Source organism: Heptranchias perlo, chromosome 1 (genome assembly GCF_035084215.1).
Source record: "Heptranchias perlo isolate sHepPer1 chromosome 1, sHepPer1.hap1, whole genome shotgun sequence".
Classification (NCBI taxonomy): domain Eukaryota; kingdom Metazoa; phylum Chordata; class Chondrichthyes; order Hexanchiformes; family Hexanchidae; genus Heptranchias; species Heptranchias perlo.
This window is the reverse complement of record NC_090325.1, coordinates 70589104-70617071: the sequence shown is the minus strand read 5'-3', so window position 1 is coordinate 70617071 and position 27968 is coordinate 70589104. Positions and strand designations below refer to the sequence as shown.

Below are 27968 nucleotides of genomic sequence, written 5' to 3'. Positions count from 1 at the left end.
TTACAGCTCCTGCACTCGTTTAGTTTAGACCATCCAACCATGTATAGGAGGAAGCGTAAAACTGCGAAAGAACTACGAACCCCAGAAGCCATTGTGCGCTTGGCGCACGCGCACTTGTGGACGGCAGTTTTTCCGAGTTGGTTTTCCGGGGCACGTGCGAGAAGGGCGGTTGGGTTTTAAGTTTAAATTCGGGGACGTTCGATTTAAGCAGCTCGTGCTGAAAATGCCCAAAGTCAAAAGTGAGAAGAAATCGCGAGGGCGCAGAGAGGCCCAGGGTCAAGGTGAGGCCGCTCGGGAAACTTGATCACATCGACAGCAACTGACTGAATTCCCTTACCCAACCTCAGGGAGCCCGGTGCGAGAATTGGTAACTGGCTGGCTATCTGAAACTGCCCTTTCTAATAAGACCCTAAAGTGCGGTGTCATGGGTGTGTTCGAGCGGGGAGGTGTTTTAGGAATACAGTAACACCCGAGGCGAGGCGAGGCGAGGCCTGGCTGCTCGCTCAATGAGCAAATCGTGCCGAAGGGAGCGTGGAGGCTCTCAGACAAGCCTCACAAGGAGCCAGGCTGTTAATCTCCCCTCTCCTCCACAGTCGATAGCGTCAGTGAGAAGCTGATGGGTTTTTTAAAATGCTAAATACCCCGAGATATTTTGCAGAGCCGATATTTCCAGTTTTGCCTTTTACTACACGATTAACATTGGCTCAGAATGTAGCAAGCTTGGGACGAAAAGGTTGACTTTGGACTTACTGTTCCCAAAGCTTTCCATCAGTTTTTTTTTCCTCGCCTCATATCTGGGTTTGTTGTAGACTAATTAGTAGAGGGTGCACAGATATGATTCAGTCCCCATTTTAAAGCCATACATTTCTGTCCTTATTTCTATATTTCCATTTATAAATTGCTGTGTCCACACTGATCATGGAAACTTCCCATGTAAACTTGTCACATTGTAATTACACTTCCCTGACAGTTGTGGTGATGTGATTCCTCCACTGGCAGAAATTGCAGTGTGACAAGTTTACATGGGCACTTTCCATTCTTACATAGAATTATGTAAGGAATCTTGCAACACCAGGTTATAGTCCAACTGTTTTATTTGAAAATCACAAGCTTTCGGAGGCTTTCTCCTTCGTCAGGTGAGCGAGTGTGATGTAAATTTCAAATTAAACAGATTTCAAATAAAACAGTTGGACCAAAACCTGGTGTTGTAAGATTCCTTACATTTGTCAACCCCAGTCCATCACCGGCATCTCCACATCATACATAGAATTAGAAACAGGCCATTTGGCCCAATGGTCTATGCTGGTGTTTATGCTCCACATGAGCCTCCTCCCACCCCTTTTCATCTAACCCTATCAGCATAACCTTCTAAATGTGGATATAGGAATTTATAATGCTGGGGGAAGTTAGGTAAAGTTCACAGATGTTAAGATTCTTAATATATTAGCATATGCCTGAATGTAAAAATTGGCATAGTGTAAAAAATCAGGGCCCAATAGAAAGCATTAACTTGCACCATATATTCCTCCTTTTAAGTATGAAAATTAAAGTTTCAACTTATTTAACCATTATTCATGCACATTAGGCACAGCATGTTTAATAACCTACAATTGGGAAAGGTTTTCAATTTTAAATGTGACATACTGATGTCACAAATGCAACCAAAGAAACAGAAAATACAGTATGGTTTCTGAGGATAATTTTTTTAAAAGCTCAATTGCAATGAGACTCTAGAAAAATTACTTTATTTCCTGGTGCACTTGAAAATTTGGTCATACTTTGAAGAGAGCCTCAGCAAGCACAATTGCAGCAAACTCGCATATAAGGCACTGTAACTTGGGTCGGGACCATTATAATGGACGAAGGTGCATTTGGGTGGTGTGATTGATAGATGATCGTAAAAGATTGAGGCGATTTGGGCGTATTGTATTTGCACGCATAACTCACTTCCACAATTCCGGGATCTTTTAGGCCGCGTATTTACTTTGAGCCCTGACTGCACGTGCTTTGGCGCAAATATGAAAGAAATTCGAGGCAGTGTATTTCAAGCAGAGACGTTGGATAGCAATTAGGACTTTGTCCAGTTCTGGAAAGGGAGAACAGTATTGTAATGAAATTATTGTGTACTATAACAACCAGTGTGCTGTGTTCAGAAAATGTGCTGCTTTGCCCAGTAATTCTCTTAAAGCTTGAGGATTCTGCTTGTTGGTACAATACGGTAGTGAGATCTTGGTCCAAATTTTAATAAATGTATCTCCTGACTGACTAAGATCAGGATGTTTGTGAAGAATCAACATGAAAATGTGTCATAGCATGCATGGAAATGCCAATGTTTTGCTCTACCCTACACCCCATGAACTAGAAACATGAAATTGAGAATATTTTTTACTTTTCTGTATTATAAGTTCAGTTTTGATCCTGTTTTACTTTGACATAGGCATTGTGTTCAACACTGGAATTGGCCAGCATATTCTGAAGAATCCTTTAATTGTGAATAGCATCATCGATAAGGTACAGTAGAATGTGGTACATTATGCTGTTCAATCAGCCTAATCCATCATGTATAATTTGGCACTGCAATTTACGTATGAACATACAAATTAAGAGCGGGAGTTGGCCATTCGGCCCCTCAAGCCTGCTCTGCCATTTGATAAGATCATGGCTGATTTGATTGTGACCTCAACCGATCTGATTGTGACCTTAACCCTACTTTCCCGTCGACCTACTATAACCTTTGACTCCCTTGTTAATCAGGAATTTATCTAACTCAGCCTTGAGAATATTCAATGACCCTGCCTCCACCGCTCTCTGGGGAAGGGAGCTCCACAGACTCACGACCCTCAGAGAAAAAATTTCTCCTCATCTCCATCTTAAATGGGAGACCCCTTATTTTTAAACTGTGGCCCCTAGTTCTTGTGTCTCCCTTGAGGGGAAACATCCTCTCAGCATCTATCCATTCTAGTCCCTTCAGGATCTCTTATGTTTCAATAAGATCACCACTTATTCTTCTAAACTCCAGTGTATACAGGACCAACTTGTCCAACCTTTCCTCATAAGATAACCCCCCTCATCCTAGGAATCAGTCGAGTGAACCTTCTCTGAACCGTCGCTAAAGCAATTATGTCCTTTCTTAAATAAGGAGACCAAAACTGCACACAGTATTCTAGATGTGGTCTCACAATGCCCTGTACAACTGTAGCAAAACATCTCTACTTTTATATTCTATTCCCCTTGCAATAAATGACAACATTCCATTTGCCTTCCTAATCACTTGCTGTACCTGCATACTAACTTTTTGTGATTCATGTACTAGGACACCCAGATCCCTCTGTACCTCAGAGTTCTGCAATCTCTTTCTATTTAAATAATATACTGCTTTTCTATTCCTCCTGCCAAAGTGGACAAGTTCACATTTTCCCACATTATTCTCCATCTGCCAAATTTTTGCCCACTCACTTAACCTAACAATATCCCTTTGCAGACTCCTTGGGCTCGATTTTACCGTCGTGTTTCCTGTGGGTTTCCAGCGGGGGGGCCCCGAAAATCCCGATATCCAGTCACGTGACCGGATCGCGCCACGATCCCGACCACTTCCGGGTTCCCCGATGACGTGCGGAGGTGCGTTCGTGGCCCCCGCTGGTGGGAATCCCGCAGGCAATTAAAGCCAGCGGGATGCCACTTGGGGTTATTTATTTTGCTTGTTCAGGTCATTAAATGACCTGATTAAGGGACTGTGTGATTTTGGAGAAAGATGGGACTGTTTCACACACTGGGGGAAACAGTCCTAGTTGAACTGGACGTGTTGCAGCCGTCAGCCTGTGGCAGCTGCAAAGGTCCATTTGACAGGTGGGGGGGTGGGGGGGGGAGACCCTCACCCATTGCAGGAGGCCACTCTGTCACTTGGGACAAAGTGTGGCCTCCACCACCCCCCTCCTGACGGTCAAAGTCACCAACCTGCACACTCACCCCGGGGTCCGGAGACATGTGCCTACCTTGCGGACCCCCTCAGATGTACATATTGCGGATGGGGGCCTCCGTAGCTGCAGTCATGACCCCCTCGGAGGGCGAACAGCATCGCCATCCACGGCGTCCACCTCTGACACGTGGAGCTCCACAACAGAGTGCTGTGACACATCCACCTGTACAGCAGGAGGGAGGGCTACCGCAGAGAGAGATGCATCGCAGAGGGCACTACCCTCGCCACAGGGTCCACAGACGGAGGCTCAGCTCCCCGGACCTCTCCGAGCAACAGTGCACACGGAGGCGCAGATTCACTCGACATGTGGTCGTGGAGATCTGCAGCCTCTTTCATGCCGAGCTGCTCCTGGTTGGCCCCAGCACCATCTGCTTACCTGTCGCTGCCAACGTCACCACTGCCCTCCACAACTTCTCCTCCGCATCCTTCCAGGGTGCAGCCGGGTACACCGCCAATGTCTCTCAGTCGTCTGCGCGGAAGAGCCCTGCAAATACACCTGCACCTACTCTGCAGTAACACAATGGGTGGCATCAGTGGTGGGTCCTCATAGTGATACCCAGGAGCGGGCATTATTGGACAAAACAGACAGGATTCGCGGAGACATGGCAGTGGTGGTGGCAATATAATGTGTGATGTTTGTTGCTCTGAAATTCAATATAGGTAACACCCATGGCAAACCCTCAGACACCCTTGTGCATCCCCTTCATGCTCACGACACATTTGCCTTACGCTGCCTACTGCACATATGTGATGCATGCCCTGTGGCTGCAGCACAGGTGGTGGCAGGTTGAGTGAGGCTAGCTGTGAGGGAGATGCACGAGAGGGTGAGTATGGGATAGAGCCATGAGATTGTATGAGGATTGGGTTGCGTGTTAGTGGCGGGGTGAGTAGGTGCAGGTAAGATGAGGATGGGGTTTGAGTGGGTATGAGGGGTGATGTGACAGAGTAGTGTTGGCGGTGCCGAAGGAGATGTGGGGTGGGGGCTGTGTTGTGGCAGACGGAGTGTAGGGGAAAGACTACGTGTTCTCACTGTGGCTGACCGACTGCGGTCATTGGAGCGCCTCCTGCACTGTATGCAGGTGGGCGATATGTTGGTGGCGCAGGTGACCCCCTCTGCCACCTCGAGCCAGGCCTTCTTGGCGGCAGAGGCAGGCCGCTTCCTCCCGCCCGCTGGGTGGAAGATCTCTGTCCCCCCCCCCCCCCCCCCTCCTCCTCACCCCATCTGATGATATCTGGAGTGAGGCATCATTAAACTGGGAGCAGCCTTCCCCCTGGGCTGCTCCATGCTGTAATTTGTTCCATTGGTTGCAGCATCTGTCAGTGGAGGACTGCCCCTTTAACTAGAGAGCCTCCAGCTGACATCGTACTGCGCATGCGCAGCCCGCCCGACGCGCAGACCAGCAGCGCGGACCCCGGAGGAGCAGGTAAGTGATTCCAATTAGTGGATTGCCTGCTACGATCGCGCGGGCAACCCACTAATTTCACCGGGCGTGGAGGCCACGCACCCGAAACCCAACCCGCCGGAAACCCGCAGGCCTGCTAAAATCAGGCCCCTTATGTCCTCTTCACAACTTACTTTCCCACCTACCTTTGTGTCATCAGCAAATTTAGCAACCATACATTCGGTGCCTTCATCCAAGTCATTGATATAGATTGTAAATAGTTGAGGCCCAAGTACTGATCCCTGTGGCACTCCACTCGTTACATCTTGCCAACCTGAAAATAACTCATTTATGCCTACTCTCTGATTCCTGTTAGCATGGATAAAGGTATGGTTAGCTAATATGTTACCCCGTACACCATGAGCTCTTATTTGTGTAGTAGCCTTTGATGTAGCATCTTGTCAAAAGCCTTCTGGAAATCCAAGTGCACCACATCCACAGGATCCCCTTTATCCACGTTGCTTGTTACTTCCTCAAAGAACTCTAATAAATTAGTCAAACACGATTTCCCTTTCACAAAGCTGTGTCGGCTCTGCCTGATTGCATTGATAGAAATATCGATAGAAAGATAGTGATATCACTTTGCAATACCTCTATGGGCATTAGATGATTCTTAACTGCAATAAGGTGGGGGGGGGGGGGGGTAGAGCAAATTGAGTTTATTGAAATTTTCAATATGAATACCCAATTCATCTGTCACCCATTGTTTCCCAATGTCTTATCTTTCTACGTTTTCCATTAACAGATAATGTACAGAGGTGTATTTTCAATGTAGGTGTTGTGTTTTTCTTCCAATCTGAGGCCTCTGTTGGAAAATGGGACAGTCTTCCATTTTGAACACCCGTTACCAGTGCAGAGCATTCCTGGGTCAGTTATTGCACTGATCAGTTCAGCAAATATAACCCATACCTCAGAAGGGCACCTTTAATGCAACAGTATGAATTTTTTCACTTCCCATACCAACTATCCTTATGACATCTGTTAGTGAGAGACTGACAATTTGTGGGCAAGTTTGTGTTCTTAACCTAAATATTCAACAGAGTTGAGATTACCCAAACTCATTCTACAGATGACAGAGGAAGAGCTTCTCATCTCATTAGTGTGAACTAGATTTGAGCCCTAAATAGCAGTATTTTAACTTCCCTTCCCCGCTCCCCCCCCCCCCCCCCCAAAAAATACTAAAAGGAAAAAAAAATTCTATGATCCTGTGTTCTTTTCTTACCTGAGGCATTGTTGAGTTAACAAGTGGAACCAGGTAATTAACGGTCCAGAGAAACTTTAAGCAACAATATTAATTATCCTGTAATTGACCTCAGGATCTACTGAGACCACTTCCTTAAAGGGAGTACCTGAGCGGCCGCCTTAAAGCGACAGATAAGTGTGGTCCAGGACAGAAAACACCTGGGATGAACTACATAGGAAATTGCTTAGTATATATTTAATAATGCAGAAGTGAAGTTATCTCTGACATTTGAGTAGTTTTGTTAGTTAATATTTATTTTCTTTTTAGAGTTGTGTGCTGAATATTTATAGGGCCTGTCGTTCGAACCTGAAATTTTCCAGTATGTGCAGACAAGCTATGATATTTTAGTATTGATTATATAAAGAACAAAGTCAAATTGCATAAAATATCTACCAGTTATATAGTCATACATAGTAATATGGAATGGATACAATTTTAAATTAATAATTGTTGCTGTTTTATTTCTTCAAGGCTGCTATTAGACCAACAGATGTCATACTGGAAGTTGGGCCTGGTACTGGTAACATGACTGTGAAACTTCTGGAAAAGGCTAAAAAGGTAATCTCCAATTTGAAGTACAGATGCGTTCTGTCACATAAAAATGAATATTTAATCACTTCTTTGCAGATTTCTATTTTGCTTCAATTGCAGTCTGCTCTCACACAATTTTCTTGGGCATTGATAGTTTACTACAGCCTTCTACTTCTGATTTTTGATTTCAGACATTTACTTGTGTTTATCCTAGGTACTTCTTGGTCTCACTTAAATCATCTTTTTTTCTCAGTGTTCTATTTCCTTCTGTCATCAACAGATTCTTGTAGTGTTCCATATCAATCACATCCTTCAGTTTTCCCTCCTGGCCCACTTCAAATTTCACTCATACTCAATTCTTTTTGTGATAAATTCCAATATTCCATTAGCCTTTCTGATTACTTTTTTAACCTGTGCATTAGCATTTAGTGATTTTTGTGCCTGGACACCCAAATCCCATTGCTCCACAGCTCCTAGTCTGTCACCATTAAGGACATATTTGTCTTTCTCAGATCCAAAGTGGATAACCTCACACATTGATAGTTTACTACAAGCCTTCTATTTCTGATCACTGAGAAGTAAGAAAAGATGATTGCAAATATGTAGGCAAATTTCTGAGAAGTGCAAAATCAGTAGGGCAGTAATAGTAGGGGATTTCAACTACCCTAATATCAACTGGGTAGAATCAGTGTAAAAGGTATAGAGGGTGTAGAATTCTTAAAATGCATTCAGGAAAACTTTTTTAGCCAGCATGTAGCAAGCCCAACAAGAGAAGGGGCAGTTCTGGACATAGTTTTAGGGAATGAAGCTGAGCAGGTGGTAGGAGTACCAGCGGGAGAGCATTTTGGTGGTAGTGATCATAATTCAGTTAGATTTAGCATAGTTATGGAAAAGGACAAAGATAGAACAGGAGTAAAAGCTGTCAATTGGGGAAAGGCAAATTTTACTAAGCTGAGAAGTGATTGAGCAAAAGTGGACTGGAAACAGCTACTTGAAGGTGAATTAGTGTCAGAACAGTGGGAGGCATTCAAGGGGAAGATGATGAGGGTTCAGATCAAATATGTTCCCACAAAGATAAAGGGTGGGAATGCCAAATCTAGAGCCCCCTGGATGTCGAGGTGCATTTGGGAAAATAGGGAAGCTTATGTCAGACGCCAAGAGCTCAATACTGCAGAAAGCCTAGAGAAGTATAGAAAGTGAAATTAAAGAGATTAGGAAAGCAAAGAGAGGGCATGAAAAAATACTGACAAGTAAAATCAATGAAAACCCAAAGATGTTTTATAAATATATAAAGTGCAAGAGGATAACTAAGGAAATAGTAGGTTACCTTTTTGGTCCCCAATAGGCCCTATGCGTGGAGGCGGAAGATGTGGGTACGGTTCTTAATGAATACTTTGCGTCTGTCTTCACAGAAGAGGGGGACGATCCAGACATTGTAATTAAGGAGGAGGACTGTGAAATGACTGATGGTATAAACATAGTGAAGGAGGAAATATTAAGGGGTTTAGCATCTTTGAAAGTAGATAAATTGCCAGGTCCGGATGAGATGTATCCCAGGCTGTTAAGAGAAGCAAGGGAGGAAATAGCGGAGGCTCTGACCATTGTTTTCAAATCTTCTCTGGCTACAGGCGTGGTGCCAGAGGATTGGAGGACTGCTAATTTTGTACCATTGTTTAAAAAGGGAGAAAAGGATAGACCGAGTAATTACAGGCCAGTCAGCTTTACCTCAGTGGTGGGCAAATTATAGGAAACTATTCTGATGGATGGTATAAATCGTCATTTAGAAAGGCATGGATTAATCAAGGACAGTCAGCATGGATTTGTTAAGGGAAGGTCGTGTCTGACTAACTTGATTGAATTATTTGAGGCGGTAACGAGGAGGACGCATGAGGGTAGCGCATTTGATGTAGTGTGCATGCAAGGCTTTTGACAAGGTCCTACATGGGAGACTGGTCAGAAAAGTAAAAGCCCATGGGATCCAAGGGAAAGTGGCAAGTCGGATCCAAAATTGGCTCAGTGACAGGAAGGAAAGGGTAATGGTCGACGGGTGTTTTTGTGACAGGAAGTCTGTTTCCATTGGGTTCCTCAGGGCTCAGTACTAGGTCCCTGCTTTTTGTGGTGTCTATATTAATGATTTAGACCTAAATGTAAGGGGCATGATTAAGAAGTTTGCAGATGATACAGAAATTGGCTGTGTGGTTGATAGTGAGAAAGGAAGCTATAGTCTGCAGGAAAATGTCAATGGACTGGACAGGTGGGCAGAAAAGTGGCAAATGGAATTCAATCCGGAGAAGTATGAGGTAATGCATTTGGGGAGGGCAAACAAGGCAAGGGAAGCACAATAAATGGGAGGATACTGAGAGGTGTAGAGGAACAGAGGAACCTTGGAGTGCATGTCCACAGATCCCTGAAGGTAGCAGAACAGGTAGATAAAGTGGTTAAAAAGGTATACTGGATACTTTCCTTTATTAGCTGAGGCATAGAATATAAGAGCAGGGAGGTTATGCTAGGACTGTGTTAAACACTAGTTAGGCCACAGCTTGAGTACTGCGTACAGTTCTGGTCACCACATTACAGGAAAGATGTGATTGCACTAGAGAGGGTACAGAGAAGATTTATGAGGATGTTGCCAGGACTGGAGAATTTTAACTATGAGGAAAAATTGGATTGACTGGGGTTGTTTTCATTGCAACAGAGGAGGCTGAGGGGTGATTTAATTGAAGTGTATAAAGTTATGAGGGGCCTAGATCGATTGGATAATTTCCCTTAGCAGAGGGGTCAGTGCCCAGTGGGCATAGATTTAAAGTAATTGTTCGAAGGATTAGAGGGGATCTGAGGAGAATTTTTTTCCATCCAGAGGGTGGTGGCTGTTTGGAACTCGCTGCCTGAAAGGGCGGTAGAGGCAGAAACCCTCAACTCATTTAAAAAGTACTTGGATGTGCACTGTGAAGTGCCGTAATCTACAGGGCTACGGACCAAGTGCTGGAAAGTGGGATTAAGCTGGATAGCTCTTTTTCAGCCGGCATGGACACGATGGGCCAAATGGTCGCCTTCTGTGCTGTAACTTTCTATGATTCTATGACTTCCCACATTGAAATCCATCTGCTGTAGTTTTGCTGCCTCACTTAGTCTGTCTATGTCACTTTGCAACTTCCTGCTCCTATTCATGATGTGGAGATGCCGGTGATGGACTGGGGTTGACAATTGTAAACAATTTTACAACACCAAGTTATAGTCCAGCAGTTTTATTTTAAATTCACAAGCTTTCGGAGGCTTCCTCCTTCCTCAGGTAAATGTTCAGGAGCTCCTCGAAGCCTACGCATTTATACATATAGAACAATACATGGTGTTTACAGAATGCCCCTGCAACTGCCCGTTGCCAAGGCAATCACCGTGTTCAGACAGAGAGGTGTCACCTGCAGAACCCCCGAATACACATTCAACAAAAAAACAAACAGGAAAAAAAACAGAGAGAGGCAGAAACATCCGGAAGGCAGAGAAAGCCAGCAAATGACCCATTATATTAAAAACAGATAACATTTGTTCGCTGGTGGGGTAACGTGTAGCGTGACATGAACCCAAGATCCCGGTTGAGGCCGTCCTCATGGGTGCGGAACTTGGCTATCAATTTCTGCTCGACGATTTTGCGTTGTCGTGTGTCTCGAAGGCCGCCTTGGAGTACGCTTACCCGAAGGTCGGTGGATGAATGTCCATGACTGCTGAAGTGTTCCCCGACTGGGAGGGAACCCTCCTGTTTGGCGATTGTTGCGCGGTGTCCGTTCATCCGTTGTCGCAGCGTCTGCATGGTCTCGCCAATGTACCATGCTCTGGGGCATCCTTTCCTGCAACGTATGAGGTAGACAACGTTGGCCGAGTCACAGGAGTATGAACCATGCACCTGGTGGGTGGTGTCCTCTCGTGTGATGGTGGTATCTGTGTCGATGATCTGGCATGTCTTGCAGAGGTTACCGTGGCAGGGTTGTGTGGTGTCGTGGACGCTGTTCTCTTGAAAGCTAGGTAATTTGCTGCGAACGATGGTCTGTTTGAGGTTGGGTGGCTGTTTAAAGGCGAGTAGTGGAGGTGTGGGGATGGCCATAGCGAGGTGTTTGTCCTCATTGATGACATGTTGAAGGCTGCGGAGAACATGGCGTAGTTTCTCCGCTCCGGGGAAGTACTGGACGACAAAGGGTACTCTGTTGGTTGCGTCCCGTGTTAGTCTCCTGAGGAGGTCTATGCGGTTTTTTGCTGTGGCCCGTCGGAACTGTCGATCGATGAGTCGAGCGTCATATCCCGTTCTTACTAGGGCGTCTTTCAGCGTCTGTAGGTGTCCATCGCGTTCCTCCTCGTCTGAGCAGACCCTGTGTATTCGCAGGGCCTGTCCATAGGGGATGGCCTCTTTGACGTGGTTAGGGTGGAAGCTGGAAAAGTGGAGCATCGTGAGGTTGTCCGTGGGCTTGCGGTAGAGTGAGGTGCTGAGGTGCCCGTCTTTGATGGAGATTCGTGTGTCCAAGAAAGAAACTGATTCTGAGGAGTAGTCCATGGTGAGCTTGATCGTGTAGTCTCTTTAGTGATTCCTCGCCGTGGGTCCATAGAAAGAAAATGTCGTCGATGTATCTGGTGTATAGTGTTGGTTGGAGGTCCTGTGCAGTGAAGAAGTCCTGCTCGAACTTGTGCATGAAAATGTTGGCGTATTGGGGTGCGAATTTGGTCCCCATGGCTGTTCCGTATGTTTGGGTAAAGAACTGGTTATCGAAGGTGAAGACATTGTGATCCACCAGATACATCGACGACATTTTCTTTCTATGGACCCACGGCAAGGAATCACTAAAGAGACTACACGATAACATCAACAAGTTCCATCCCACCATCAAGCTCACCATGGACTACTCCTCAGAATCAGTTTCTTTCTTGGACACACGAATCTCCATCAAAGACGGGCACCTCAGCACCTCACTCTACCGCAAGCCCACGGACAACCTCACGATGCTCCACTTTTCCAGCTTCCACCCTAACCACGTCAAAGAGGCCATCCCCTATGGACAGGCCCTGCGAATACACAGGGTCTGCTCAGACGAGGAGGAACGCGATGGACACCTACAGACGCTGAAAGACGCCCTAGTAAGAACGGGATATGACGCTCGACTCATCGATCGACAGTTCCGACGGGCCACAGCAAAAAACCGCATAGACCTCCTCAGGAGACTAACACGGGACGCAACCAACAGAGTACCCTTTGTCGTCCAGTACTTCCCCGGAGCGGAGAAACTACGCCATGTTCTCCGCAGCCTTCAACATGTCATCAATGAGGACAAACACCTCGCTATGGCCATCCCCACACCTCCACTACTCGCCTTTAAACAGCCACCCAACCTCAAACAGACCATCGTTCGCAGCAAATTACCTAGCTTTCAAGAGAACAGCGTCCACGACACCACACAACCCTGCCACGGTAACCTCTGCAAGACATGCCAGATCATCGACACAGATACCACCATCACACGAGAGGACACCACCCACCAGGTGCATGGTTCATACTCCTGTGACTCGGCCAACGTTGTCTACCTCATACGTTGCAGGAAAGGATGCCCCAGAGCATGGTACATTGGCGAGACCATGCAGACGCTGCGACAACGGATGAACGGACACCGCGCAACAATCGCCAAACAGGAGGGTTCCCTCCCAGTCGGGGAACACTTCAGCAGTCATGGACATTCATCCACCGACCTTCGGGTAAGCGTACTCCAAGGCGGCCTTCGAGACACACGACAACGCAAAATCGTCGAGCAGAAATTGATAGCCAAGTTCCGCACCCATGAGGACGGCCTCAACCGGGATCTTGGGTTCATGTCACGCTACACGTTACCCCACCAGCGAACAAATGTTATCTGTTTTTAATATAATGGGTCATTTGCTGGCTTTCTCTGCCTTCCGGATGTTTCTGCCTCTCTCTGTTTTTTTTCCTGTTTGTTTTTTTGTTGAATGTGTATTCGGGGGTTCTGCAGGTGACACCTCTCTGTCTGAACACGGTGATTGCCTTGGCAACGGGCAGTTGCAGGGGCATTCTGTAAACACCATGTATTGTTCTATATGTATAAATGCGTAGGCTTCGAGGAGCTCCTGAACATTTACCTGAGGAAGGAGGAAGCCTCCGAAAGCTTGTGAATTTAAAATAAAATTGCTGGACTATAACTTGGTGTTGTAAAATTGTTTACAATTGCTCCTATTCACACAACTTATTGTGCCTCCTAACTTAATGTCATCCGTAAACTTGGATATAGAACTCTCTGTTCCTTCATCTAAGTCATTAATATATATGGTAAAAATCAGAGGTCCCAGTATAGATTCCTGGGGAACACCACTTGTCAAATCCTGCCAATCAGAGAATGAACTCTTTAGCCCTACTTTCTATCTCCTACCTCCCAACCAATTACAGACCCATGTCATAAGTAAATTATTAAAGTTATAAGTAAAAATAAAAGACATGGAACAATCCTGAAACTCACCTAAATATTTAATTCTTGCAACTCTACAACTAACAAATCACTGACTCTGTAATTGAATTTCATACACTGCCCTTTTTATACTTGCCAATTGTTTTCAGCTGTCTGTTGAAAAACAGACGGTTGCCATGCATGCTACAGTGGAGCTAGGCCTTCATAATGCGAGTGGATCTGAACTGGTTGGCAACTCCAGTCATTCAATGTGAGTTTGTGCACGCATAACTCAAAATCTCAATGCCCCTGTGATATAGCAACTTGCACTCAAATTACAATTCTTGTGGTCTTGTCCTGTGCACACTTTCATATCTGTATAAATGGCAGGAAACAGAGTATGCAAACCCAGTAGAAAATTCTAAAATCTTTTAAAACTCAAATTCTCACAAGCCAACAATTGAATATAAATGAGGAACAATACAGTTCATCTTTACCATAAACAATTATTGGGCTGCTCAAAAATCTCAACCAACTCTTAGTTTGTCCACAATTAAAATGGAGCCTTAGACATTACAACCAGTCTCTAATTGTTTTCAGTAAGTGAAGCATACATGTCAACCAGCCGCTTTTTATGTGATCATTCAGCATTGTCCACGCTTGTGGCCTGAAATTGACGCACTACATGAACTCCTGTCCTGCTTCTCCTGAGCCCGCTGGCTAATGCACTGGACAGGCCCCACTTTTCCTTTTCACGCTGCTTCCAGCGATACTGGCCCCAATTGCCATCTCTGTATACTGGAGGTGGGTACACTTGTCCCTAATAAAAATCCTGACATCCAAACAAATTTAACTTATTCAGTTGCCTTGAAGTAGTGGCTTTGGCTATAGGCCTCTACTCAGGGCTGTTTCTCAGTTGTATGTTTTTTGAGTTTCAAGCTATTTTAAAGCTGTTTGTCAGCTTTTACAAGCTTTGTAGGTCGGCATGTATGTTTTATTTGTGAACTAGGTGCTCAGTCCTTGTGCTACTGTGCTCCTATACACTTCAATCTTGTTACAGTATTAGGTGGTAATAAACTTCTCTGGATTTGCTGCGATGATATTCTGCAGGTTTGAGTACTAAAACAATAATGTGGAATTGGTTTCTCTCTTCACAACAGGTAATTGCTTGTGAACTTGATACCAGACTTGTGGCTGAACTGCAGAAGAGAGTTCAGGGAACGTAAGTAATATAAATTCTGTTCATTTAAATGTCAGCTTAATGGACTTACGGCAATAGACAAAATTAATTGCTATAACGGCAAACAGCTTTGAGGGCAACTGAAATTTTGTTTTGATACCTTTCTACTGTTCGCAGTCTTGTGTAATATTTTTTCTTGTATATATTTTCTTCAGACCTATGGCAAGTAAACTTCAAATAATGATTGGAGATGTGCTGAAGACAGACTTGCCATTCTTTGATGCATGTGTAGCAAACTTACCATATCAGGTAATTTGTTATCACCTTTTAACTTACTTATAAATAGAGCCCCATTATGTTAGTGTTCAGGGTGACAGAGTGAGAATGAATATAAGTTTGATCCCTGTCTTAGCTGCAATGAACGGAGTGAAAATCAGAGGGGGCTATACATTGGGCGGCTTCCTCCTATTGCCAACTACAGGGAACAGCAGTTTGCTGTTTGGGCTGTAGGCCAGTCAGACTGAAGATGGTTTACATTTTTGTGATTTTTTTTTTTCCCCCCTTTTTTAGTACAGATTTTAGTAAGTAATCTTTAAGTGTGGAACTCTGTGCGACAAATTATATAGAATAAAAACAATAAAAATTGAGCTGTTCATTTCACAAAATTTACTTCACATTAATGTTGTACACCAAGCTGATTTACTGAGGTAATAAACTTAATATAATTTGTGTATTATGCCCCACTCAAAATCAGAATTTTTAAAAAAAGTATAGCAACAGTCATCTTTGAAGTATGATGGTAATGGATTCCTGATTGGAAGGCTTGAGTTCAAATCTTAATCTTAACACTCACATTTGAGCCAAGGATCCTGAGGGAAATAGGGAAAGAAATAGCAAAGGCCCTGGAAATTACATATTAGGGTTCTATTGAGGATAGATGTGTGCTGGAGGACTGGAGAGTGGCCATAATACTCAATTTCAAAAAGGGGGACAGAGCTAACCCAGGTAATTACAGGCCATTTAACATCTGCGGTAGGGAAAATTTTGGAATCTTTAATTAATTAAAGATGACGTTACTAAATATCTAGATGAGGAGAAAATAATTAGAAGCAGCCAACATATCAGTTCGGAAGATTGTGTTTGACAAACCTGATAAGAGTTCTTTGAGGAGATGACAAATATGGTGGATGGTGGAAGTGCAGAGGATGTGTACATGGAATTTCAGAAAGTCTGTGACAGGTACCGAACAGGTGATTATTGGAAAATATTAAGGTGAATGGAATTAGGGGGAGGGTAATAAAAATTGGATTAAAAGCTGGTTAGAAGGGAGAATACAGTGGGTAGGCATTAAGGGCAGTTTCTTAGAGTAATTGGAAGTGGGTAGCGGTGTCCCACAGGGTTCTATTCTGGAACCACTTCTGTTCACTTTATATTAATGATTTGGATATAGGACTAGATGGAGCAATGTCTAAATTTGCATATGATACTAAAATAGGAGGTTTAGTAAATAATTCTGAGAATCAAAAGAAGCAGCAATGGGATATTGATAAGATGATAGAATGGACAAAAACATGGCTGATGGAATTCAATGCCAGTAAATGTGAGGTAGTACTTTGATTTTTTAAAAAAAAGTAATTATACTTTGGGGGGAAAAGCTGGGTGATGTGGAAGAGCAGAGAGATTTTGGGTTTCAGGTTAACAGGACATAAAAAAGCAGTACTGTAAGTGGATAAGGCCATAAAGAAAAGTAATGGAACACTTTTTTTGCCAAGAGCTAGTGAATATAAAGTTGAGATGTAATGGTGAATCAACATAACATTAGTAAGACCACAATTAGAGAAGTTTGTGCAGTTTTGGGCTCTACACTTATGAGGAAGTTGAGGCATTAGAGAGGGTACAGCTCAAATTGACTAGATGCTGCTTCGTAGGAGGAAATACGATGAAAGATTTGAAAAGTTGGGACTGTTTTCAGTAGAGCATTGGAGATTGAGGTGATTTGATAGAGGTGTTTAATATTATGATGGCATGGGACAGAATAGATAGAAACAGACCATTTCTAGTGGTTGAGGGTTCTAGAACAAGGGCAAGTAGATATAATATCAAATGTAAGAGATTTAGGACAGAGAGCTTGATAAACCTTTTGCACAGAAGGTTTTGAGGCTGTGTAATGCACTGTCGGAGTTAGTGATTGAAGCAGAGACACTGTCAATATTTAAGAATAGGATAAATTGATGCTTGAAAGAATGGCAAATAAAGGAAATGGGGAACAGAATGGTCACATGGGACTAGGACGACTGCTTTTATGGATGATAAGCACCATCATGGACTGGTTGGACCGAATGGCTGTTTCTGGATTATAAATTCTGAGCCCCTTAGGCAACTTTTAGCAAAGCTTTCTGGGAATGAAGAAAAACTGACTTTGGGTGAGGTCTTCTCGCACAGCTGAAGACTGCTTCCTGATTGTTAAACTGGGTAGCAGTACTGCAAGTGTTCCTGGAGAGGTACGTCTGTTGGCTTGGCACCACACCAAGCGGAGTGTTTATTGGAGGAACTGTGATTGTGTTTTAATATGGGCTGATTTATACATTTAATGTACTGTTTTTAATTGCAGAAGAAAATTTATTGATACTACTGTATGTAGTGAGCTGTAATGTGAATTATTGTAATGTTATTTTCAGATCTCCTCTCCATTTGTTTTTAAACTACTGCTGCACAGACCATTCTTCAGGTGAGCATGTCTGGGGATTGAAATATCAGCTGTATTGTGAAATGAAAACCCAATCTATTTTTCTGATGTGATGTTGTGTTGAAATAAATATCACAATCGGAAGTAAGGAAGAAAGTTGGGCAAAACTTTTTCACCCAAAGGATAATGGTCATGGAATAAGTTACCATGAAAAGCCATTGAAGTAGGCAGTATAAAGAAAAAACTAGATTTCTGGAGAGAGGGGGAGGTGAGAAGTCTGGGGTGTGAACTTGATCTAAGAAAAAGAATAGGACCCTTTTCTATATTTTGTGATTTCCCTGCCCCCTCTCCCCCCCCCACCCAGTGATGATTTCTGTTGTCAGCTATTCAAACTGAGATTCTGTGTACATTACAATTGTACATCCTTCATCAACTGGTGTAGTGGACCAGTTTGACAAGTGTCCCCTTGTGTTAGTACTAGGATGAAGTGGGGGGGGGGTGCAGGTGCAGGTGTTTAATTAGAAAAAGGAGTATTGCAGTTATTGGAGAGGTAACTAGTCTTGCTCTTTGTATGTTCTGTACTTTTGTCTCTACCGATGCATTTTCCCCTACAGATGTGCGGTGTTAATGTTCCAACGAGAATTTGCTCTCCGACTTGTTGCAAAACCAGGGGATAAACTATACTGCAGGCTCTCCATCAACACACAGTTACTAGCTCGTGTAGATCACCTGATGAAGGTAGCAATCAGAATTCTCATACTTGCTTCCAATCTTTATCTCAGTTCTTAAATGAAACATGGTCTCTTGTCCCAAACACTCCTTTTTGGCCAAGCATTCCATGTTCCAACAATTATGAAGTATTTCTCCCAACTCTGTCCTCATTCTCTTAATTTTCAATTGATGGCCTCTTGTCACTTTCCCTTATTCACTCTATCAAAACACTTCATAATTTTACAACCCTCTTAGATTCTCTATTTGAATGGAAACCTTCCCAGTACCTTTTTAAGTTAAGAATAAAAGTGGACCTGAGGATACATCACTTCCAGGTCTTGGTTTGGCACCACTTTTGCCTCTGAATCAGAAAGTCATGGATTCAAGCCCCACTCCAGAGACTCGAGCGCATTATCTAGACTGATACTTCAGTGCAGTGCTGTCTTTTGGAAGGTGGATATAAAAAAAAAAATTCCCTGGCACGTTTCGAAGCTGATCAGAGGAGTTCTTCAGGTATCTTGGACAACATTTATGCCTTAATATAAACCCAAAGTCAAAAGAAGGGAATATAGTAAGAAAAAGTCAAGGTGGCTTGCTGGTCATGTACAAAGACAAATAAGATGTAAACAAAAATGTATATATAATCTTGGCTGGAAGGATGTAGGCAGAAAGCAGCTATAGATGGATTTGGATCTGTTTGGAGACTGGTCACCAGTGGTGTCCCGCAGGGATTGGTTTTGGAACCGTTGCTCTTCACTCTTTTTATTAATGATCTAGATGTCGGGGGTACAGTCTGCAAATTTGCAGATGATACCAAGATCTGTGCGAGTGTCCAGACTGTAGACGATGCTCGACTGCTTTAGGTGAACCTTGATGTTGGGGGACTGGACTCGTGACTGGCAAATTATGTTTATTTGGAGAAGTGCAGTGATATGCATGTGGGCAGGACAAATGCTCAACCAACCCTTCAGGGAAATGCATTAAAGCAGTTGGAGAAAGAAAGAAATCTGGGTGTTCTAGTGCATAAATCTCTAAAGGTTCATGAGCAATGCTGTGAAGCGATAGCTAGAACAAATAGGGTGTTGAGGTGCATTTATAGGACAATTGACTATAAGACAAAACATACTATTTTGTCCTTGTACAAGATTTTGGTCAGGCCTCATTTGGAATACTGTGTTCAGTTTTGGTTTCCTCACATGGTGGGTGATATTGAGGCTTTGGAAAGGGTGCAGAGGAGGGTCAGAGAGGAATTTCCCTGATTTTCCCCCCCAAAATTGGCCTGGGTTTTTTTTTCTCCTCTCCCAGGAGATCACATTGTGTGGGGTGGGGAGTGTATATATTGTGATACACAAGGTATCACTATTGTGTGGACCAGGCTGGATGGATGAGAGGGTCTTTTCCTGTCTGTCATTGTTCGTATGTAACCTGACACCACCAAAACAGATTATTTGGCCAATAATCTCATTGCTGTTTGTGGGACCTTGCTGTGTGCAAACTGGCTGCCATGTTTTCCTACATTACAACGTGACTATACTTCAAAAGTACTTAATTGGCTGTGAAGTGCTTTGGGGCAACAGAGGTCATTAAAGGTGTTTTATAAATGCAAGTTTGTTCTTATACTCCCCAGGGTCATTACCTTTAGCAGATGCCCCAGTGATGCTGTAAATGGCACCAGTAAATGGCCTGTTTATGTGCCCTGACCCCAAGTAGTGTGCCAGGTCAGGGGCACAAATTGGTTAGAAAGAAAGAAAAAATAATGTTTCCATCCTCCAGTCCGCACAACACGCATTTACCCTAACTATTTGCTTGCTGTCTGTCAACCACCTTTCTATTCCTGGTGCTACATTTCCACTTAGACTATACATCTAATTTTTTTTAAGCAAGCTTCTTGTAATTTCATGATGGAATTTCTTCTGTGGAATAGGTAAAGTGTGTATTAGTATTGTGAGTAGATCAATATTCTAAGTATAAAAAGACACAGACTTCGAAAGCTTCAAAAACACTGTTTATAACCCAAATACACCTTTCTTCATCTTTGTTTAGGTTGGAAAAAACAACTTCAGGCCACCTCCAAAAGTTGAGTCGAGTGTGGTTAGGATAGAACCGAAGAATCCACCTCCACCTGTGAACTTCCAGGTGAAAATAGACTTATTTATATTATATTTAATCCCGGTTGATTAGCCAGTTAAGATGGTGAGTAGCTGAACAATACAGATCAGGAACGTTCAATCCCCAGTCTGTGCTAAGTTTGGCCAGGTTGATGGTAGGGGCGCCACAATTGGCATTGGACCTCCTGGGTTCGAGTAGGTAAAATCAATAGTGTTCCCATTCCTAATCATTACCCAATGCTGGAACTGCACATGGGATGAAGATAGGATTGGGCTCAGCTATGATCCTTCCTGCTGTCAAATAGCATGTTAACGATCACTGTCAAAGCTGAAGCTAAATAGTGAAGGAAAAAATGGCAGACGAAAGGACTTAGATTTTTTTAATCAACGTATGATTGATTTACCTGTTTTCATTATTCAGGATTAATTGTTCTCATAAGTCCTTAAGAGTTCCCCATTGGTAGTTTTCTAGCTGCTTTCCTTGCTTTTGATTAATTTGTTACCCACCTCTTCAGCTCAAAGTTATGCAACAGCAAATCAGAACTGAAGTGTGACAGAAGTAGTGATTCAGGAAGTTAGTTACACTTGGAGGAAATGCATGCTGTACACATTTAATAGATTGCAGACAGATTAGTAGATGGATTTATAGTTCAAGTATTTTATCCTCTGTCTCATAAGATTTGACTGGAGAACTGCTCCGTTGCCTCACTAATGCTGCTTTTTGCCCAGTTGCTAATGATAAGTGACTCTTTGATTTTCATTGCTCTTGCTTGGCACCTTCCCATTAGCAGCGTAGTTGTGATCAGGAACTCATTGTGTGGGGAATTGGGCCTACTACACCATGGCAGTGTGTTGAATGCAGCCATAAGCTGTGGTGCCCATCATTGGGACACGTTAATTTGCTGGTGTTTTACAAATGATGCAAATTTCTGTGAGAGTCTGAACTTGGTTATGGAAACAAATAGAATTCTCTGAACTACCATCCCTACCCCAATATTTGGCATACAATTCCATAGTTTGGAAGCTATTATAATTCACATTAAATGGAATTCATGGTAATTTTTTTGTTTCTGTAAAATTTCTGTTTTACAAATTGTCCTTTTTCTGACATGTGAAATAATACTTTGGATGTTGTTTCCAAAAGTACATGTTTGTTGTGGAACTTTTGTGATTATAATGACACTTCCTATTCATCTTGTCTTTTTTTTCCAATATTAGGAATGGGATGGTCTGGTCAGGATAGCATTTGTGAGAAAAAACAAGACTCTAGGTGCAGCTTTTAAGTAAGTATATTTATATCTGAATCAATTTCTGAAGGGGAAAAAGTAACTTTTTACTGAACTCTGTTGGCATAAGTGCTGCACAAAGATATTTCATGTGTTTTATAAAACTATTTTGTTTCACTTTTAAACTAGCAAATGTTCTTTATTTGAATTTCCTTCCTTCTGTCTCTCAACACAGGGATTTATACCTGCATAACTGATTTTTTCAGTTGATGTGTGATTAACTGTATGCAATGTAATCCTTCTAAATAGTTTGTTTCTTTAATATTGTAGTGCCTATCACCTTAACAATTCATGTGTGTTTATTCATAGATCCATTGCAGTTGAACAGTTGTTGGAAAAAAATTACAGAATACACTGTTCCTTGCATAATATTGTAAGTATAAAAGTTGTATTTTGGATTTTGCACACTGTTGCCATAACTATTGCCTCTTTAATTTAATGTATTATAATTTTATATCCTCAAAACTTTTTTTTAACCTTGTCCATCCATTTTAAAAACCGCTTTAGTCAAATTTGGTTAGAGTTAAGAAATGAAAGAGGTGCCATTACAGTACTGGGTGTATTCTACAGGCCACCAGCTAGTGGGAAGGATATAGAGGAACAAATTTGCAGGGAAATTAGAGAGGTGCAAAAGCTATAGAGTAGTGATAACGGGGGACTTCATCTATCCTAATATAGACTGGATAAGGGGCAAAGAGGGGGAGGAATTTTTGAAATGTGTTCAGGATAACTTGCTTAACCAATATGTTTCTGGCCCAACGAAGGAGGAGGCATTGCTGGACTTGGTTCTAGGGAATGAGGCGGGCCAAGTGGAGCAAGTGTCAGTGGGGGAGCATTTAGAGAGCAGCGATCATAGTATCATAAGGTTTAGAATAGCGATGGAAAAGGACACGGACCACTCTAAAGTAAAAATACTCAATTGGAGGAGGGCTAATTTCGATGGGATGAGAACAGATCTGGCCCGGGTAAATTGGAATCCGAGATTGGCAGGCAAAACTATAATTGTAAAGTGGGCGGCCTTTAAATAGGAAATGGTTAGGGTACAGTCTAGGCACATTCCCACGAGACAAAGGTAGAGCAACTAAAGCTGGAGCTCCCTGGATGACAAGAGATAGAGAGTAAGATGAAATGGAAAAAAGCAGCGTATGACAGATGTCAGGTTGATAATAGAAGTGACAACCAGGCAGAATATAGAAAGTTCAGAGGGGAAGTGAAAAAGGAAATAAAAGGAGTAAAGAGAGAGTATGAGAATAGACTGGCGGCCAACATAAAAGGAATCCAAAAGTCTTCTACAGGCATGTGAACAGTAATGGGGTAGTAAGAGGAGGGGCGGGGCCAATTAGGGACCATAAAAGAAATCTACTCATGGAGGCAAAGGGGATGGCCGAGGTACTAAATAAGTACTTTGCATCTGTCTTTACCAAGGACAATGATGCTGCCAGAGTCTCAGTAAAGGAAGATATAGTTGAGATACTGGATGGGCTAAAAATTGATAGAGGCACTTGAAAGGTTAGCTGTACTTAAAAGTAGATAAGTCACCCGGTCCAGATGGGATGCATCATAAGTTGCTGAGGGAAGTAAGGGTGGAAATTGTGGAGGTACTGGCCATAATCTTCCAAACATCCATGGGGTGGTGCCAGAGGACTGGAGAATTGCAAATGTTACACCCTTGTTCAAAAAAGGGCATAAGGATAAACCCAGCAACAATGGGCCAGTCAGTTTAAGCTCAGTGGTGGGGAAACTTTTAGAAACAATAATCTGGGACAGAATTAAGTCACTTGGACAAGTGTGGATTGATTAGGGAAAGCCAGCATGGATTTGTTAAAGGCAAATCATGTTTAACTAACCTGATGGTGTTTTTTGATGAAGTAACAGAGAGGGTAGATGAGGGCAATGCAGTTGATGTGGTGTATATGGACTTTCAAAAGGCGTTTGATAAAGTGCCGGATGGTAGGCTAATCATCAAGATTGTGACCCATAGAATAAAGGGGACAGTAGCAACATGGATACAGAATTGACTAAGGGACAGGAAACAGAGTAGTGGTGAATGGCTGTTTTTTGGACTGGAGGGAAGTGTACAGTGATGTTCTGCAGAGGTCGGTGCTGGGACCACTCCTTTTCTTAATATATAATTAATGACTTGGACTTGGGTGTACAAGGCAAAATTTCAAAAATTTGCAGATGACACAAAACTTGGAAGGGTAGTAAACAGTGAGGAGGTTAGTAGTCAAGAGGATATAGACAGGCTGGTGGCATGGGTGGACATGTGGCAGATGAAATTTAATGCAGAAAAATGCGATGTGATACATTTCGGTAGGAATAACTGAGAGGCAATATAAACTAGAGGGCATAACTCTAAAAGGGGTACAGGAAGAGAGCGATCTGGGGGTATATATGCACAAATCGTTGAAGGTGGCAGGGCAGGTTGAGAAAGCGGTTCAAAAAAGCATACAGGATCCTGGCTTTATAAATAGAGGCATAGAGTACAAAAGTATGGAAGTCATGATGAACTTTTTAAACAATGGTTCGGCCACAACTGGACTATTGTGTCCAGTTCTGGGCACTGCACTTTAGGAAAGATATGAAGGCCTGAGAAAGGGTGCAGAAGAGATTTACTAGAATGATTCTGGGGATGAGGGACTTCAGTTATGTGGATAGACTGGAGAAGCTGGGGTTGCTTTCCTTGGAACAGACACGGTTGCGAGGAGATTTGATAAGAGGTATTCAAAATCATGAAGGGTCCAGACGGAGTAGATAGAGAGAAACTGTTCCCATTGGTGGAAGGGTCAAGAACCAGAGGACATAGATTTAAGGTGATTGGCAAAAGAACCAAAGGTGACATGAGGAAAAACTTTTTTACACAGCGAGTGATTAGGATCTGGAATGCGCTGCCCGAAGGGGTGGTGGAGGTAGATTCAATCATGGCCTTCAAAAGAGAACTGGATAAGTACTTGAAAGGAAAACATTTGCTGGTTTATGGGGATAGGGCGGGGGAGTGGGACTAGTTGGATTGCTCTTGCATAGAGCCGGCACGGACTCTGAGCCAAATGGCCTCCTTTTGTGCTATTACCTTTCTACGATGCTATGAAATGATGCGAGTTAATTATGTCCTATCACCTATGTGACCTGTGTTCATTTCAGTTCACATTGACTGCTCTTTCTGATGGATGCAAGGGTCATATTTGAAATTAATCTGGATAATGTGGACCCAATTATTGGTGAGCCTTATGTCCAGGAATAAAATCATTTATAAAAAAAACAATCATTGTTATTCCTGAAGTGAACTATGTCTTTGGCATAATCTACATCGTTTGTATGTAAATACCTTTAAATTAACACTGTCGTGTAATGCTTACACTTCAAGAACTCGCTTTAAGTATTGAAATACCACTTGTTGATCAGGCAACAATGTTTGTTTGTTAATAGCAAATTCCAGAAAACTTCAGCATTACCGAAAAGATCCAGAAAATCCTGGAAGAGGCTGATTTCAGTGAAAAACGAGCCCGAACAATGGACATAGATGATTTCATGAGGTGAAGTGACATAGCTCTATAAAATTTCAGCTTGCTTAAGAACATGTATGTGCTTTGTTCTCTTTCCTCCTCCCCGTCTATTAACTCACATTGTAGATGCTCAACTATGAGTATGAGTAAATGAATGACAATTGGTTACAGGTCCACTGATAATTACATATTACTTAGAATTTTTACATAGAATGTACAGCACGGAAACAGGCCAATCGGCCCAACGGGTCCATGCCAGAGTTTATGCTCCACACGAGCCTCTTCCCTCCCTACTTCATTTAACCCTATCAGCATACCCTTCTATTCCTTTCTTCTTATGTTTATCTAGCTTCCCCTTTAATGCATCTATGGTAGTTGCCTCAATTACTCCTTGTGGTCGTGAGTGCCACATTCTTAACCGCTCTCTGGGTAAAGACATTTCTCCTGAATTCCCTATTGGATTTATTTGTGACTATCTTATATTTATGGCTCTTGTTCTGGTCTCTCCTATCAAACCCTTTCATAATCTTCAAGACCTCTATCAGGTCACCCCTCAGTATACTCTTTTCTAGCCCCAGTCTGTTCAATCTTTCTTGAGAGGTTATACCTAATAAATTTTTTTTGCACATCTGAAATTGACATGGTTGCAGAAATTGATTCATTAAGGTTGGAACTGTTACAACGTCCCTCTATGTTCACGATGCAGAGTTTGACATAGGGAGCTCAGCAAAACTGGAATCAAACTTTTGTTGCACCACTATTCTTGAGGGGGGACTTTTATTCAAACATAGTTATTTTTCTTGTGATTTTTTGATAACGTGATCCTGTTGACACTTCATAACCCAGTGTGCCTGCAGAAATTCAGAAGACACTGGATTTTGAGCATTCAAAGATTTAAAAACAATTGGAATGTTTAAAAATCAGTTGATGTAATTTCAAAACTAAATATTTAGGAATAACTTAATTTCAGTTTCATATCACATTACTGCACCAGTTTTTTCTGGCACCTGATGGTGAATTCTTTAGCAAAAAAAAATTGCAAATTCCTTGTACTTCACAAAAAAATGTTAATCCTTACCTATACTAGAAATGAGGCTTCTGTTTAAATAACTTTTCAGTGAAAATCTCCAGGGGAAATGACTTAAAAATACCTTGCATCTGTTGAGGTAATGTTCTTGTGTTTCTCTTGCAGGTTGCTCCATGGTTTCAATTCACAAGGAATCCACTTCTCATGAGAGCATTGTTTCGGCAACTTAATTGTGGATAAGCTCCGACTGTGTATCAAAGACCTTTACAAGACCTTTTTGGAACTTTTTTGAGATACGGAGAATGATTTTGTAATTATTTGGAACTGGTTTAGCCTGGATTTAGGTTGAAACAGATGCAAGTAATCAAAACTGATCATCGTAGCGGAGTCCAATCCTCTGTTCACTTAATTCTCTTTTGCACACAACTTAAATGTAAATTCACAAAGATGTGTGGTTCCCAAAATAAGCATATTGTATTTATTAAGATAATGTACCTCAAAGCAGACAAAAAATGAGTAACTGATCTATCTCTATATAACTCTGAATCTGGGACACTTTATTGTAATGTACAATTTATTTTAAAAATTGTATAGGTTCAATATATGTAGTGTGATGTGGCAATGAATAGTTTTTTTAAAATATTAAGTACTGGAAGTGAACATAAGCTTTTTATTCTCTTTTATCTTGCCTCCCTCTCCTTCCTACCCCCCCCCCCCACCTTTGCAAAAGGTATGGATTGCTTTCTGGCATATAGTTCTGTGAGCAGCTTTCACCCTCCAGTAGCTCGCCCAAGCCTATGTGCTTAGGCACTGAACATTAATGGGGTATTTGGGGGCATCGTAGCTGAGTCCAATCCTCTGTTCACTTAATTCTCATAATGTACACTTCCAGCAGGGAACACTGGATCGTGGTTAAGCACAAGAACCCTGACTGATTTATCTCCACCCCACCCCCAGCAGAGACACTGAGATAACCTAACTCAGTATAGAAAAGGGATTGAAGCTGCTTTATATGGTTTGGTGACTCACTACCTTAAGGGGCTGAGTCATTGAGAGAGCAGTTTTTTGTAATATAAAAAAAATTACCATGGCATAAAAGGGTGCAACTGCAGGTACCTGTAATAAAAACATAGTTCCTGTTTCTTGAAACTGGTGAAGTTATTGTAGTGCCAGTGCTAACAAGAGGGGGGCTGGCCTTACTGAATTTTGGGATGCAGTCACTTCGCCTTAATTTCCATATCCCCCCTGCATTTCGAATCATAGAATCATGCGGCATAGGAGGTAGTCATTTGGCCCATTGTGCCGGTGCTGGCTCTTTGAAAGAGCTATCCAATTAGTACCACTCCCCTGCTCTTTCCTCTAAGTATATATCCAATTCCCAATGGAATACAAGCACAGGAAGATATGCTTGCAGTGCAGTTGGCTGGAAGTTGCAAAATTGGGTGATGTCTGCCATTACAGCCGCATGGACTGGTTGTATCAGTTAACCTGAAGGAGTATCATTGTGAGGAGGTGTGCATATAGTTTACTTGGAAAATATGTGTAATGAAAGCTGTGGGGAAGGCACTGTCCTTTTCAGACAGGCACTGGAGGTTCTGCTGCAGGTGGTGTAGCAAATGAGGGTTGCTATGCAGCCAAATATCTCCTGTTAAATCACTGATCAAGCATTGAGCGAAAGTTGTAGAGCCAGTTAATGCAGTCACCCAGGTCCTGAAAGAAATGCAGAGTTCAGTGGCATTAGAAGTGTCAAAATAAACACATCTCCCTTTGATTAGTATTTGGCCATAAAAAGCACAGAGCAACAACTTGCATTTATGTAGTGCCTTTAACATAATTAAAATGTT

The 27968-nt window shown here is 42.5% G+C and overlaps 1 protein-coding gene across 2 annotated transcripts; it reads left to right on the top strand.

Annotated features, from left to right (window-relative positions):
- Positions 1 to 12: 12 nt before the first annotated feature.
- dimt1l (DIM1 dimethyladenosine transferase 1-like (S. cerevisiae)) lies at positions 13 to 27266 on the top strand. 2 transcript variants are annotated; one of them, XM_067986561.1, is made up of 12 exons: positions 13 to 281; positions 2438 to 2511; positions 7133 to 7219; positions 14784 to 14845; positions 15019 to 15112; positions 17482 to 17531; positions 18104 to 18227; positions 20244 to 20336; positions 21527 to 21591; positions 21904 to 21967; positions 25021 to 25127; positions 26290 to 27266. In XM_067986561.1, the coding sequence occupies exons 1-12, from the start codon at positions 224 to 226 to the stop codon at positions 26330 to 26332; spliced, it is 921 nt and encodes a 306-aa protein (XP_067842662.1). In that variant the 5' UTR covers positions 13 to 223; the 3' UTR covers positions 26333 to 27266. The 2 variants fall into 2 exon arrangements, with proteins under 2 accessions (XP_067842662.1, XP_067842673.1); XM_067986572.1 differs by lacking the exon at positions 13 to 281 and adding an exon at positions 349 to 367.
- The last annotated feature ends 702 nt before the right edge of the window (positions 27267 to 27968 follow it).

Coding starts and splice junctions, on each gene's coding strand:
- dimt1l (XM_067986561.1), top strand. CDS start 224: ATGCCCAAAGTCAAAAGTGAGAAGAAATCGCGAGGGCGCAGAGAGGCC. Junction 14,846..15,018: donor CAGAAGAGAGTTCAGGGAAC/GTAAGTAATATA, acceptor TATTTTCTTCAG/ACCTATGGCAAGTAAACTTC. Junction 15,113..17,481: donor TAGCAAACTTACCATATCAG/GTAATTTGTTAT, acceptor TGTTATTTTCAG/ATCTCCTCTCCATTTGTTTT.